The sequence below is a fragment of the Cornus florida genome, unplaced genomic scaffold (assembly GCF_030987335.1).
Source record: "Cornus florida cultivar Cherokee Brave unplaced genomic scaffold, ASM3098733v1 CherokeeBrave_3.0.0_Hap2_Chr11, whole genome shotgun sequence".
In the NCBI taxonomy this organism is placed as follows: Eukaryota; Viridiplantae; Streptophyta; class Magnoliopsida; order Cornales; family Cornaceae; genus Cornus; species Cornus florida.
This window is the reverse complement of record NW_026775581.1, coordinates 90,688,737-90,704,109: the sequence shown is the minus strand read 5'-3', so window position 1 is coordinate 90,704,109 and position 15,373 is coordinate 90,688,737. Positions and strand designations below refer to the sequence as shown.

General features: G+C 35.7%; 2 protein-coding genes across 2 annotated transcripts; both read left to right on the top strand.

Annotated features, from left to right (window-relative positions):
* Positions 1-6,453: 6,453 nt before the first annotated feature.
* Positions 6,454-8,527, top strand: LOC132283510 (UDP-glucuronate 4-epimerase 3). The gene has a single exon (XM_059785459.1). The coding sequence runs from the start codon at positions 6,739-6,741 to the stop codon at positions 8,059-8,061; it is 1,323 nt and encodes a 440-aa protein (XP_059641442.1). The 5' UTR covers positions 6,454-6,738; the 3' UTR covers positions 8,062-8,527.
* Positions 8,528-14,308: 5,781 nt separating this feature from the next.
* Positions 14,309-15,373, top strand: LOC132286778 (uncharacterized). The gene is made up of 2 exons (XM_059789165.1): positions 14,309-14,433; positions 14,530-15,373. The coding sequence occupies exons 1-2, from the start codon at positions 14,374-14,376 to the stop codon at positions 15,115-15,117; spliced, it is 648 nt and encodes a 215-aa protein (XP_059645148.1). The 5' UTR covers positions 14,309-14,373; the 3' UTR covers positions 15,118-15,373.

The window sequence follows — 15,373 nt, the reverse complement described above, 5'->3', positions numbered from 1 at the left end:
AGAGGAAGTATCATGTTCTACATGATATTGTCCGGCAAGAAAATGCACTTGTAGTTAGAACATTGCATTGGAACACAACTTTGTTGATCCATTATCAAAGGTGTCATTGATCAATAATTTTGATCATCATCTGGATAACATTGGAGTTAGGTGCAATTTGAATTGGCTATGAGGGCAAGTGGGAGCTGTTGGGATTTATATACCCTGGCATATCAAATTCCTATCTGAATTATAGTGACATATGTTCCTGACATATCTGAAATATTTATAATTTATATAATTGGTGAATTCAATGTATTATGTTTCGATTCACTATGAAATTGATAGTGTCCCTGTAATTACAAGAAATATTTATATATATGTATGTGATGGAAATCAATGCATGATATATAAATAGTAATTATAAATTGTTCATAGTCGGTAATTATGGATGGACTCATAATTAATTAAGACTTGAACTGGATCCGCGTTAGGTTGAGATATATTGCGAGAGCCGTCGTATGCAATTACTCCTTATCATCGTCATGGCATTTAACTCTTAAGCATGAGAAAAGTATAGACTCTTTTATTAATTAATAATTACTTTGATTTGTTCGGCGGATTCTTCGGGATCCTTAGACCGACACTTTGGGTAGTTATGTAATTAATAGTTAGAGGGTTATATTTTCAATATTTGCATCATTGCTACTTGTATTTATTTTGTATTGATTATGATTGATCACAAAGTAAATTCGAAGGCCTTCGTGTGTTTTTAGACAAAATGATTTATTATATATTTATTTATTTAAATTATTATTTTTATCAAACAAATGTTTTATTGTGATCGAGGCAGAAATAATCAAAGGTACCAAAATAAATATATTAATTAAGTAGTCGGATTGATGGCTTTATTTATCCGATAACTAATTATGCATAGAGGGGTCAAAGTGCAATATTGAGTTAGAGGTTATTTATTATTTAATTGGAGTTCAATTAATTTCTTTTAGTGGAGTAGAAATTAATTTATGAATTAATTGAATGGGTCCATGAACCGGGCCAATTATTAATTCATTGTAGCCAATAAAATAATAGGCCCAATGGATTCTCACTCATAGCCCAACTTGATATTGGAATCATATTAAATTTGAGACATATGAATTAGAGATTGAGAAGAATTTGTTATTTCCTTTTCTTTATTTTTATGTTGCCTATAAATATACATGATCTATATATATTTTAGGGGTGATTTTTATGAGAAGGAATAAATTTTCTCTTTCTAGAAAATTAGGGTTAGTATTCTCATCTAATGGAGGCTTCCACAAGCTTAGTTTTCCAAGGTCATTCATAGAGGCATATAAGTGATTCCTAAAGGCAAAACAATTATCAAGAAAATGGAGATTCAAGGAGAATGCATCTTGCTAAGGGATTTACAATAAGTGAGAACATTCACTTTAGAGGAGAGATCTAAAGTTTACTCAAACCTTGATGTAAGTATTCAATCTGTTAATTGAATGATACATCATATTTTATTTTTACATAAAACTTGTCTCTATGTGATGAATCAAGATCTATGTATTAAAATCTCTCGAAAAGTTTTTAAAACTTACACCTTTCCAACAGTTTATGCATGCTTTAGAGACCTGAATTTTTTATGTCATCAGTTAATAATGTTGTCAATATCTCTGTTTGCTTTAGATGTCTTTCTTTACTTTAGTGTATTTCTTTCATTAATTTTGATTTAAACATGTCAGTGGGTTTGTTCTGGCTTTTGTTTTATCCAACTTGGCAATGTCTTTGTAACTCACCTTTCTTATAATTGATCTTGGAGAAATTGAAGGTTTTAGAAATTCCTGTTTATGAAATTCCTATCTGACCAGTACTTAGGAAGTTTCTATTTTTGTCACTCTGCTGTGTTCAACTTTACTTCTAGAATCGACTGCATCCCCTAACGACGACTACGCACATCACCATCCTCATCTGCGCACGAATAGGGCTCTAATCGGACTCAAATCGAACGCAGAGGCGATTGCCACTTCAGCCTTGCAAGTGACCCAATCAAAAGACTCAAATCGGACGGCAGATGCGATGGCTAATTGAGCACCTAATCAAAAGACCCAATTTCATATTGTTCGGATTTTGAGTTGTTGGGTTTTGCTATACAAAAATTTGTGGGTATATGTGTGTAATTTGAACCCCTCTGTATTTGTATGTATATATATATATATAACTATATAGATATGTATGTGTGGCTTTGTGTGGTGGCGTTGGAACGGTGGAGGGGAAGATAGGTGGTGGCGGTGGCTGTCGCTGTCGCGGATGCTTCTAGGTCTCGCCGGGGTGTATATATATATATATATATATATATATATATATATATAGAGAGAGAGAGAGAGAGAGAGAGAGAGAGAGAGAGTGGAAGAGGGCGGTGGCCGCTGGTCCATTGAGAGAGAAGGGACTGCCTTTTTTTTTTTTAATTATTATTTTTTTATGCAAAATTAAAAAAATTTCTTAAAAAGTCAAAGGGTAATTTTGTCAATTTTTCATGTCAGTGGTGTATTTGTCCATTTTTTAACCTTCAAAAATGCCTTTGTCCAAAAAAATAAAAACAAATAAATCTTACCTGCGTGTCATTTTGTTGATGTACTTTCCTTCTCTTTTTATTTTTTATTTTAGCTCATGGCAGGAGGAGACAAGGAGAATCAGTATGCAGTTTTTTTTTCTGGGAGTTTGGTTTTTATATATATAGAAGGTATTTAATTATCAATTTGAGAAAAGAAAAAGAAAAAAAAAAGAGGCAAAAATACCATGAATCTTTAAAACATTTGGTCATTGATATTAGTGATACAGTAATTAATAAGTGTTGTTGAATAGACAGAGCTTGCTTGTTCATTGTGTGCACATGTTGGAGTATATATCGATTAATTTAATTATTTTTCTTGGGTTGAAATTTCCAAGGAAAGTGATGTACTGTGTTTTGTCGATCAGTTCACATGTGGTCTAAATATATAGGTGCGTTTAATGTATGCTATGTGATGCACTGATTTAAGGAAGTTCATAAATTTTGTAGGCGAAGAACATTACCAAAGTCCAAAGTCTCTCTACATACAAGTGTTTCAGCGACTTCTTATCGTTAAAGCCCCAAGAATTGGGCCTGAGAAATCTGTACAAATGGCATGGGGGCATTACCCCATGGGCCTAAGAAAAATGGACATAAGCCCAAAGGTAAAAAGATGGTAGAAGGCCCGTCAAAGACAAGGCCCAATAAAAGAAAATTACTCTACCTGAAATTCAAATTTGGACAGAACATCAACCAAGAGAAAAGAGGGACACGAAGCACAGGAAGAGACCCTTTTAAGTAAAGTGTCTGTGCCAGGCTTAGGTTTGAGGCAATATTGGCGCGCATTTGGATGAGAAAAAGATTGTAGGAAGCAAAGTAAAGAAATTTGGGTTAATTGACATGTTTTGAGCAAGCACAAAACAGTGAGATTGGGAGCTGAAGTTGTCACTAGAGCAGCAAAAGCAGTCTTCTAGCTAGGCCTACATAATAGTGGTGTTTGAATGTTGTCCCAACACTAGCTTGTACTAGTCCTTTTTGCTAATAATAATTTTCAATTTTTAGTGTCCTTGAAGTTTGATTATCCTTAATCAGAATGTGTTCTATTTGGCAATTGAAGAATCTATTGTATAGGGTAGTGTTAATATTTCTGAGAGAAGACAGGACAGAGGTTGTCCCAAAAGAGTGGCTGCATTTCTAGTGCATTTACAATTGTCGATAAACTGCCTTTTAGAAGAATGAAGATTTGTTTTAGGAGACTGTAATGGTTTAGAGGTGGACGTACTCAGACAATTGAGCAAGGCTGTTTGTGACATGTCATATGTTTTCATATTGCTAGGTTAAGACACTGATGGTTCTTAAAATTAAGCTGCAATAAGCCACATGTCACATGTATTGATTTTGCCAGATGAAGAAGACATTGATGGTTGTTAATTGAAATCAAGCTCTAACAAGGACCTTTTTTTCTTTGTCCCTATAAAGATCCTTGGTTAAAGAGAACAAATGAAAAATTAAGTTACTTTCGTATAAAGATTTCAGTATCTTCTTTTTTACTTCAGTATTTGGTTGTCTGTTGAGCTATTTGGAACAGGTGCTGGTGTATATAGATGTATATATGCTTAAACGGTATATATGACAAAAAAAACATATATAATTGAGGCTTAATGGCAAGATTTAGCTCTATGCTTTGACAGATTGTGATTTACCAGGTAGGTCTTGATACATGGATTTTTTTACCAGAACACCCTCAATGGAATTCACAAATAATTTAAGATCAGTCACCTGTAATTTTCTTGCAGTTCAATTGTTATGCTTAATTGCTTTCCTAATCTGTTTATGCATAACTTCAAGATAGTGACATTCAAGGAGCCTAACAAATGAGCTAATCTATATTGTATGGAGACTTGGATGTGTCTTCATACCGCATTGCCACAATATTGCATGCTAACCTATCGTGGCAAAGGCGATGAACTACTTCCAACTTCCACGAACCATCCAAACTCGCTCTTCATGAATTCACGGTAGCCATGAATTTGAGTTGGAGTTTATCGGCTACAGTTTTTCAGCATGATGTCATTGCGACTTTGATGAGAAAAACGACAGTGACACTGAGTCATTCGTGCACGAGGACTTGTCTCTAAGGAAGTTGATAATAAGCACATACTGGACTCGGATTTAGGAACCCTGTGTGTGGCCATAAGTGAGGCCTTAATAAGAGATAATCGGCAGTCAATAAGTAACTAAGTTCTATGAATGGGATGACATTGATTGAGCAGCTGATGTTGAAAGAAGACTCACTATAGATATTACTTTAAATTTAATTTTCATAATGAGTTTTTAGTAAAGTAAATATGGTAGGCATCATGTGCTTGATTTGTGATAATCACACTTAAAGACTATCTAACTTAAATTAGAAAACAAGTTATGTAATTTAATGGTGTTGTTTGAGGAAACCTTGCCTACTTTTCAAGCATGATCTGTTTTAACTACTCACCATATGGTTTTATTGTTTCAGCCAAGTGACATGTCTTTGTCACACAACAGGACTCGAGCTTTAATATGTTTTGAGTGTTGACACTTGCATCAACATAAGCTTCAGCCAAACCATTTCAAACCACAAACATGGTTGTTACATTCAAGAGAGAGAAAAAAAGTGCAGACTCTTACATTTGAAATCATCAACTTATAATGGATAAACAAGAATATATATAATAGTGCAGTGACCAAATGTTGTGCTCATAATGAAATTTCTATGAAGTCCCCTGCTGCAGTATACAATGAGTTTTGATCTTAATGGCTGTCCTAATTGTCCCTTTTTGAAAATTTATTTTCCTTTTTAAAAAAAATATGTTTGAAATCCTGGCAAATAATGAGGATAATAATGACAATGGCATGCTTTAAATTATATAATTTTTATTTTTATGGATATAGATTGCAATTGCTGAGCACCTGAAAATAATAAGACTTATATTGCCAGGACCAACACTGAATTGTATAAATTTCCAATCAAATCATGAGGTGTTGGCTTCAACCTACATTTACAAAAACAATAATGGCATGACCAAACTTACTCCACATAGGTCTCTCCTCACTATTTATGTTGACCATCTAAACCATCTATTATCACTATTTATATGTTGTAAACATATAAATTCACATGGCCCAATTCGTAAATTATCGAATTCAATTTATGTGAAAAAAGTGGAGGGTTTCATCTCACGTCATGATCACATCATAACATCATATAAATTGAATTTTAAATCATTATTCTTTTACATATTACTTCTGAGGTATGAAAACTTCCTTCAAATTAGAATTGAAAAAAAAAATCTGTATTCAATTCTCCCAAACATAGTATAAATATAATTTTGGTATTAATTCCATAACACTGAATTCTAGTTACCCTATTCTGCAATGCCTTAAATGGGTAACAAATAAAAATAATAGCATATTTACTACTGTATTTAAAAATTAATTGCCTTAATTAATAATCTCTACTCATGGGCATTTATGTGCCTCTAATTGCACTAATTAAAATCATTCACAATGAATTCAAGGATAAATACCCCAATGCCTCTAGTCTAGGAAAGTAGGTATGTTTCTCATCAAGGAAAGAAGGGCAAAAAAATAAAAATAAAAATAAAAAGATAAAATAAAATAAAAACCAATCACCACCTCTTATTCTGTTAAGCCTGATAAATCTAATTTTACTAGATAACCCTAACCAAAACCCAAACCCAACCAGAGCCTGTTATTACCCATTTGGTTTAACAGACTAGCTGGATAATTACTATCCCTACCAGAAAGGGAATTACCATTTCCCAATAAATAAATAAATGAATAATAATAAAAAAATTTACCCTCCAGCCCCTTCTTTGCTTTATCTCTCTCTATACACATACACATATGCTGTATATAATACACACACATGACACATCTGTAAAACCTTCCAGTTCCCTTCCCTACCAGGAAACAACCACCAACCTATTAAGATTTTCTCCTCCCTTATAAGAAATATATATATAGGGAGAGAATCGCCAAAAGTGTTGTTGAGTCTTCAATCCACCCATTACACAATTTAGGAATGCTTCTCTAACTTAAAAGGAACCAAAGGCATTGTGAGAGGCAAAACCCTAACCCCCAACTTTACATTCTCAGAATACATACATGTATAGAAGGTTAGGGTTTTGATCGCGTTTACCAAGATGACACAGTTGAAGCCAATACTCTCCCACGTCGACGACATCCCGTCGACGCCCGGAAAGTTCAAACCGGATAAATTCTCACCGTACACTCACCGTCTCCGGTTACACTCCTCCCTCCCAAAACTCACCCTCTGGACCTTTGTTTTTCTCGCGATAATTCTCTTGTTCTTCGTCCTATCGCCGGCGTCTCCGCCGCAGGCGACCGATGCTTCCGTCCAGAGTATCAAGAAAGCTTCGTGGGGCGGTTCGGTTTGGGAGAGGAAGGCCCGTAACTCGGCCCGTGTCCGCTCCCGAAACGGTCTCACCGTTCTCGTCACCGGCGCGTCGGGGTTCGTCGGCATGCACGTCTCCCTCGCGCTGAAGCGGCGTGGCTGTGGCGTTCTCGGCCTCGACAATTTCAACCATTACTATGACATTGGTCTCAAGCGGTCCCGCAGAGACGTCCTCGAACGGGCCGGCGTGTTCGTCGTCGACGGCGACATCAACGACGGCGATCTCCTGCGGAAGCTCTTCGATGTGGTGGCGTTCACCCACGTAATGCACCTCGCGGCACAGGCCGGAGTAAGGTATGCCATGGAGAACCCGAGCTCGTATGTTCATAGCAATATTGCTGGTTTTGTAAGCCTACTTGATGTGTGTAAGTCGGCGAATCCACAGCCGGCGATTGTCTGGGCTTCATCGAGTTCAGTATACGGACTCAATTCAAAGGTACCTTTTTCAGAGAAGGACCGGACAGATCAACCTGCGAGTCTGTATGCTGCAACTAAGAAGGCTGGTGAAGAGATTGCACATACATATAATCATATATATGGTCTTTCAATTACTGGATTGCGTTTTTTCACTGTTTATGGACCTTGGGGAAGGCCTGACATGGCGTATTTTTTCTTTACTAAGAATATTCTTAAAGGAAAGCCAATTACAATATTTGAATCTTCTGATAGTGGTAGTGTTGCAAGAGACTTTACCTATATTGATGATGTAGTGAAGGGTTGTTTGGCGGCATTAGACACGGCCAAGAAGAGTACCGGTAGTGGTGGGAAGAAGAAGGGCACAGCGGAATTGCGGATTTTCAATTTGGGGAATACCTCGCCGGTTCCTGTTAGCAGACTTGTAAGCATATTGGAGAAGCATTTGAAGATGAAAGCTAAACGGAGGGTGATGCCAATGCCGAGGAATGGGGATGTGAGGTTCACACATGCAAATATAAGCTTGGCAAATAAGGAGCTTGGGTACAAGCCCACCACTGATTTGGAAACAGGATTGAAGAAATTTGTTAAGTGGTACCTCAGTTACTATGATTCTAAGAAAAAGAGTAAGCAGTGAATTTCTAAAACAGTTCTTTAGTGAAACCTCTGAATTTAACTTCATTATGATTGCATCTAATTTTATTGCTCTAATGATCAATTCCCATTTTGGTTTCACTTCATACACACAATGTTGCCACGCAAGGAGGAATTGTGTCCAGTAATGGTAGTGTTGTGGGTTGCCCTGTGTTTTTGTGAGGGATTCTTGTTCTGTACGAAGTATCAACAAGAGTAGTGGAGGCCTCTTCATTGTTTTAGTGGATGTTAGTTTTTAAGGATCTTGCTTAGGTATTGTACATTCTATAACTATGGACTACAAACGTGTGGTTATGGTCTGGATTTTTATCATCTTGAGGTGATTTTAGCAAGATGGTAATTCCTGCCTTGGGCCTTCTGAATATCTTATTCAGATAAAGTCACATCTGAATTTGTGTATTTCGTTCTGATCGGTGTCAAAGGTTTGCTAAGTTTGCTTTCTTAAAGAACCATGCTTTACTTTTCAACACTAATGTTTTATGGCTGTCTATCTGTCTTGCATGTTAGAATAGCTCTAATATGAAAAACCTCATGTTGTTTCTTGTAAGCTAGAAATGCTTTTACCCTACGATTATTGTTGTTGAACCTTCATTTTCATTATATGATATTATTTATTCATAAAATCTATACTTCCACATTTTCAATAATAATGGTTTATTAGATGAATATGCTACAATGACTATGTATTGGCTAGAATTCATTCTGTTTCCATGCAGGGAAAAAGAAGTCTGGATGTCTGGTCAACTGATTTGTAGTAAGCATAACCCACATGTTGGGACAGCTTGATACAATTTAAGGCTTAAGGTGAAAAATGAGATCATTTTTATTTTTTATACATTAATGTACAAATAATTAACTCTATGTAATAGAATATTTTTATTTAAAATACCTCTCACCTTTTGAAATGCAAATGTACCAATTAGGGTTTTTCCTTTTCAAATTTAGCTAAAATATTATTATTATTTTTTATCCAGATTTTATGCGAATCCACTTAATATTCTTTTAAAATGGTCGTTCATAGGTAGCGTTTTAGAAACTAGTAAATGTTTGCTTTAGCTTCTTAATTAGAGATGTGAGGAATATATTTCTGTCGCTTTTGGACTGCTGGCAGCTTTGGTTTTGACATTCAGTCTGTTTCTTTAGCAAGTTGGGTAGAAAACTCAGATTTCATAAGGAACTGGTTAAGAGGCATTGATTGTAGAAGCTGTCATTGAGGGGGAATTTTTTTCACTCGGTACATTAACTGTTGAATTTGTCGTTGAGGGGGAATTTTTTTTCACTCGATGCATTAACTATTGAAGTTGTCATTGACTATTGAAGTTGTCATTGAGGGGGAATCATGACATTTTCATATGTAGCAGATGTTGTGTACGGTGTGCAAAGTCTTTTTCCTTCCTTCCTTCCTTCCTTCCTTCCTTTCTTTCTTTCTTTCTTCCTTCCTTCTTATTCTTTTCCTCTCTTCCTCTCTCAAGGCAAAGTCATACGTCTTGGCAGCATTTCTAATTGTACATCGACGTGAGAACTGGAATAAAGGAGGGGACTGTTTTAAGAGGGAGCACTGTTGGTTTCTTGTTGAAACATATCAGGAGGAACTTTTCTCTCGCATAGTTTTTTGGTTCTTTCAGACTGAATAGACTAGTTCCTTTGAACTTCTATGGCTCTATTAGGTAGTTTGTGCCCTTCTGTTGCATTTATTATGCCATTATGTGCCAAGCACTGCTTAGTTGGTCTACTCCCTGAAGGTCATTCATATGTCATTATACAAAAAGCCCAGACAGAGTCCTGGTAGATGATCCTTATCTGTAGGTGAAGTGATGGTGAAGAAATATAGACTCTCTTGTTGACTGTGAATTGATAATAGCATAAATGGTTTTATTGCCAAGTGAGAGTGTTCATGTATGGAAGGTAGTACAAGAAAGTGTAACTTGTAAAAGATGAGATGGCTATTTTTGTAGAAATTTTGAGGAATTTCCTTCGAAGGTAATGGAATGGAATGGTTATCAAATTCTCGATTTGGATAGTTCAATCTTTTGATCCAAAATACTGAATATATTAGGACTAATGTAATGGTGATCTTATGACCTCCAAATCACATGAAAAAAAATCCTGCCAGGTGGAATTCTTGTGGAATCATTATAAGACCTCCCAAGGCAAATTCTGATTTTAGCTATTCTACTATACATCTTTGTACAATTTGCGTTCCTTTTTCTATATTTTCGAGGGTTAGAGCTTGAGGCCCAAATAATATTATAATGTGATAACCAGGACCGAGAAGACAAATATCTCAAAGTTTATTTCCATTTTGATTCTGCAACAACTGTTTTAGCTTGTTACAGATTAATCAATTGCCTTGACAACTTAAACCATTCAATTCCTCATTTTGACTAGTATGAGGTTGACGAATATTTGCTGTTGACTTCAATCTCCCTCTCTATTTTTCTAAATTCAATAATTTTGTCTCAGATCCAATCAATTTCTCATCTGTATAAATGTTCATTTTTGTTTTTTTTTGCCTTCTATGTCAAAGTTCAGAGTCTTCCATAGCCAGCTGGTCCGAGAATGTCATATATAAATTTAATCCTTTCCATGCAGTGTATAATCATTGATAATGATGTTTCATAAACTTCCTTTTCATCTTAGGTTTTATGTCTTTTTAGTGTTGGGTAAATAAATTGTTTTTATATACTAATAAATTTTTTACTTGTATGAAGATTTGTGTGCTCTGAACTTCATGGGAGAGCTCTTAAAAGTTTATGCGCTTTAAATACTCATCTTAATTGCAAACATCTTTCAGGAGTATTAGGCTAATTCATGGCATATCTTTAAGATGCACAGATTTTATTAGGTTCAGACTTGCTCATTTGTTGGATTTACAATTCTTGACCTGATATTGAATTAGCATACAATCTCGATTTCATTAGCCTTTTTAATGGATATTAGAACTTTCTTTTCTTTGACCTTTTCTGGTGCTTAACAAAGCAATATGGTGGGAGCAACACATAAGTTGTTTGATATTTGCTCGATTTAAGTGAGTGGAAGAAGTAGTAGATGTTTCCCTACTTGAACCAAGTTACAAGACATTGAAGCTTGGATCTTTATGGTGGTTGAACTTGGATGAGTATTGTATGTTTTATGCTTTATTTGAAAGACTTTGAGGGAGAAGATTGTTAGAATATTATCATCTATCTCATAATAGGGAAAAGATTGTTAGAATATATGTTTGTGTGTGTGTGTGTGTGTGCGTGCGTGTGTGTGGCTTTTCTGTAGCTTTTAGTTATTTGGCGAACAAAGATGGTGATCAAACTTGGCAGCTACAATCCCATAGCATTGTTGACTGAGAATCAGAATTGAGGAATGCACATAGTTGGGTTAGTTAGGCCTTGATATGCTTATTAGCTGATTTGAAGATACTTGGAATTAGCATTTGTTGATAACATGTTTCTCCTGCATCACAATAAATCCTTGGTCGTGTCTGCATTATGAAGTTATAGAGAAGATCATAGGCATACCCTTTTGTTAACCAGAACTATAGAGGTCTTAAATTATTTTTGATGGTTTGAAATGAACCTATCTTGGTTGGGTTAACTGTGCGAAAGTGTTCTTTGTATTTGTTATAATTTAGCAGATTGTTTAAACATTGTCGTTTGTAGATGTTTTATGCAAGCAATTGTTGCAGAAATGGCTTTGGATACTCTATATGATTCCTCTTAATGTTGTACCCTCTAGAGATTGCTCTGGATATTCTCCAATGTTACTACAAATATTGGGCATGCCAAGAAATACAAGCACAAGCTCAGAATGACACTTTGTTTTGCATTTGGGAACACTGAGTAGATTTGAAATTGGAAGAAATTTAACGTCTATGCTTGTTAATGGAACATAAATGAAGAGGAGATAAAGGTGAGTTTTGAAAAATACAGCGCTTCTTTGGTTTAATTATTTAAAATCAGTTAGTTCCTGAGGTACATTTTTTTAATGGACTTTCAGAACACTAAACTAAATATGCTTATAATACCCCCCGGGTATTTACCTATTTGTTTCAACCTTACAAAAACTGATGATTATTATTCCTTGACCTGTTATATTGTAAACTCCTTTTTTATTATGATGTTGATTAGGTCACGTGATGACAATGGACAATAACTTATTGAAGGTCAAAAATTATATTATATTAGGATAAGTAGAAGAAAAAGGTTATATTAGGCTGACAGACATTGGCATTTCTTGTGGACCAAAGGTTGGTTTTTAGAAATACGAATTTTCAACCTTACATGGTCAACAAATGCCATTGGGTTGGGGGCTTAGGTCGGTTATATTAAAATTGCGGCCGGCTGTCAGTCGTTCATACTTAACGAGAATACGGGTTTTATGAGTTCTATCCTCTAAAAACACAAGTCATCGCAATTCTTATTCTAATGTTTGTACATAGTTTTCATATTAAAATATATCTACCATATGTTTTTATATATATATATATTCTCAGGATACAAAATGAACCTTGATCTCATTGCTTAGGAGAAAAATAAAAAATAAAAAAGCCACCTCGATCTCATCATTTATGTTGGCACTTTATTACTATGATACATTGAATTGAGACAAGTAAATATAAAAATCTTACATGATGTCACGGTGAGCTCATCAACATTTACAAATCACTCTATTTTGGTACTTATTTTTATTTTTATAATATATTATATAAACTAAGTCACATAAAGCAGAAACGGGAGATGGAGCGAATTCGAGAACAGGAGCACGAAAGCGGTAAAATTAAATCACAAATAGTGACAATAAGAGCGAAAGCGTGAGCGGTAAAATTAAATCACAAATAGTGACAATGAGAGCAAAAGCGTGTGCGAAGCGTAAAAGTAAGAACACACTCATAATGTGAAAACAACACCAGTTGAAGAGATATGACTTAAAGTATAACATATAAAGGTATGTTTGGTTCACTTTTTTTAAAAAAAATAATAATAATAAAAATAAAAAATTGTACAAAAATTTGGTTGATAATTTCTAAAATCCAGCTTCTGAAAACTAAATTAAAAAATAAATGAAATGGTGAGATGATAACAGAGTATTTTGGTGGAAAGGGTAGTGGGGTTGGGTCGGCCACGTATGGCATGACTCATGAGGTATAGCAATGGTGTGTTCAAATGGCACACCACAGTCCAATGACGTGGCCACCAAGCAAACCAATAATCCTTGATTTGATTTGATAAAGGATAAAAGAGTGGGTTGAAGTCAACCTAACAGTCGGCCCACAGTATTTCTCTCTATGTCCAGATACGTGCTGTCGTTGGATCGGACGGACGGCACTCACCTATTTCCATCTGGTCCCACGTTGTCCCCCTCAAATGAAAAACAACAAAAAGAGACATTACCAGAAAATCACCTAACACCATAATCCCAAATTAAAATGCTGGTGGGAAATGACTCTTTTATCTCAGTATTGCTTGCTCCAATACCAATGAAATGAAGTAAATATAACATCTTTGGACTGTTACAACATTCCATTAATGAGAAAGAGGCTTTTTTTAAAGGATAAGACATGGTGAATCAAAGAGAAAAAGTTTTTCTTCCTTCTTTTCCTCCACCTTTTCTCTTCTATCAACCAAAAGAAAAGCTTTCTATCCTTCTCTCTTTCCTTCGACTTTATCTTCTCCCCAAACATGCTATAGAAAGTATTTCCTGGTCTCAATGAGTAATTGAACGAAACCCCTGCTTTTAAGGAAAATCAGAGAACTAGATAAGGGAGAATTGGAACAAAATAGAAGACAACATAGTACGCCTTGAGGTAAGATTACTCTATTGTGACCATATGGTAGATTACGACGTCCTTTGCATTGATACGCAAAGGGAAGACTACCGTATCTTTTACAGCCTTGTACACTGGACTGACTATGAAGATGGTAAGGTAAAAAAAAGTAAATTCAAGATTTATTTTTGGTTGGTTCCATTCTTGTAATTTCCTCACACGACTTGGGTATTACATGAACTGATATAGGCGTGTTAGACAAACGAGTAGTTGAAAAAGGTTCCAAAACCATGTTTGATGAGTTAAGCATAAACAATACACACACCCATTGTAATCCCAATCAACACGTTGGATTTGCGCGGCTGCAATGTCAACCATCAGTGTGAAAACGACCTGTTTTTGGGTCTCTCTCTCTCTCTCTATCTGATTTAAAAGCCAATTTCAATACAACTTTCCACACCATCATTTACATTATGCAACAAAAGAAGAACTCACCTTGAAGAAGAACAAAAACAGAAGAACCAGGAACAACAAGAAGAGATGAAGCTAGTTTGGTCTCCAGAGAGAGCTTCCAAGGCTTATATCGACACCGTCAAATCAGTAAGCAACAGTCTAAAATCTCATATCCATTCTCATATTGGTGTTTTGTTTAGCTTTTCAATCTCTAATATTGATTTGTTTGATTTTGGATTACAGTGTGAACTTCACCAGATTTCTAGTGTAGCAGAGCTTATTTCAGCCATGGCTGCTGGGTGGAACGGGAATTTAATAGTTGAGACGTGGTCACGGGGTGGTGTTATCACAACTAGCATTGGACTTGCAGTTGCAAGCCATCACACCGGTGGAAGACATATATGCATAGTCCCAGATGAAGAGTCGAGGTCAGAGTACATTGAAGCCATGGAAAAGGCAGGCATGTCATCGGAAGTTATAGTTGGTGAGGCGGAGGAAGCCATGAGAGGATTAATAGGTATAGATTTCTTGGTGGTGGATTGCAGGCTCAATGACTTCTCGAGAATACTCAGGGTTGCAAAATTAGGCCACAGAGGTGCAGTTTTGGTGTGCAAGAACGCTAATTCAAAAACTGTTTCAAATTTTAGATGGCGTAGTGTTCTTGATGGCGGATCACGCCTTGTGCGTTCTGTGTTTCTACCTGTAGGGAAGGGACTGGATATCGCGCATGTGGCGACTAGTGGGGGAAGCTCAGGTTCAGTCAAGAGTGAAAGCCGATGGATCAAACACATCGATCCACAATCCGGAGAGGAGTATGTTATCCGGAGGTGAATTCTCCTGTTCCTGTTACTGAGAGATGGCTGATCAAATCATAAGGTTATTTATTCAACATGGAAGGCTCTTTACAGCATCATCACTAATAGATGTGATATACAATTCTTTCTTTTTTTTTGGGACGTAAATTAAACAAATTTCATTAAGTCGTTTGTTTTTCTGTTTTCATTTCTCTTTAGATGACTTCTAAGGATATGACTTGTACAGATAACCTCTCATGAAAATGAATCTGAAAAGCATGTGATTTTACTTA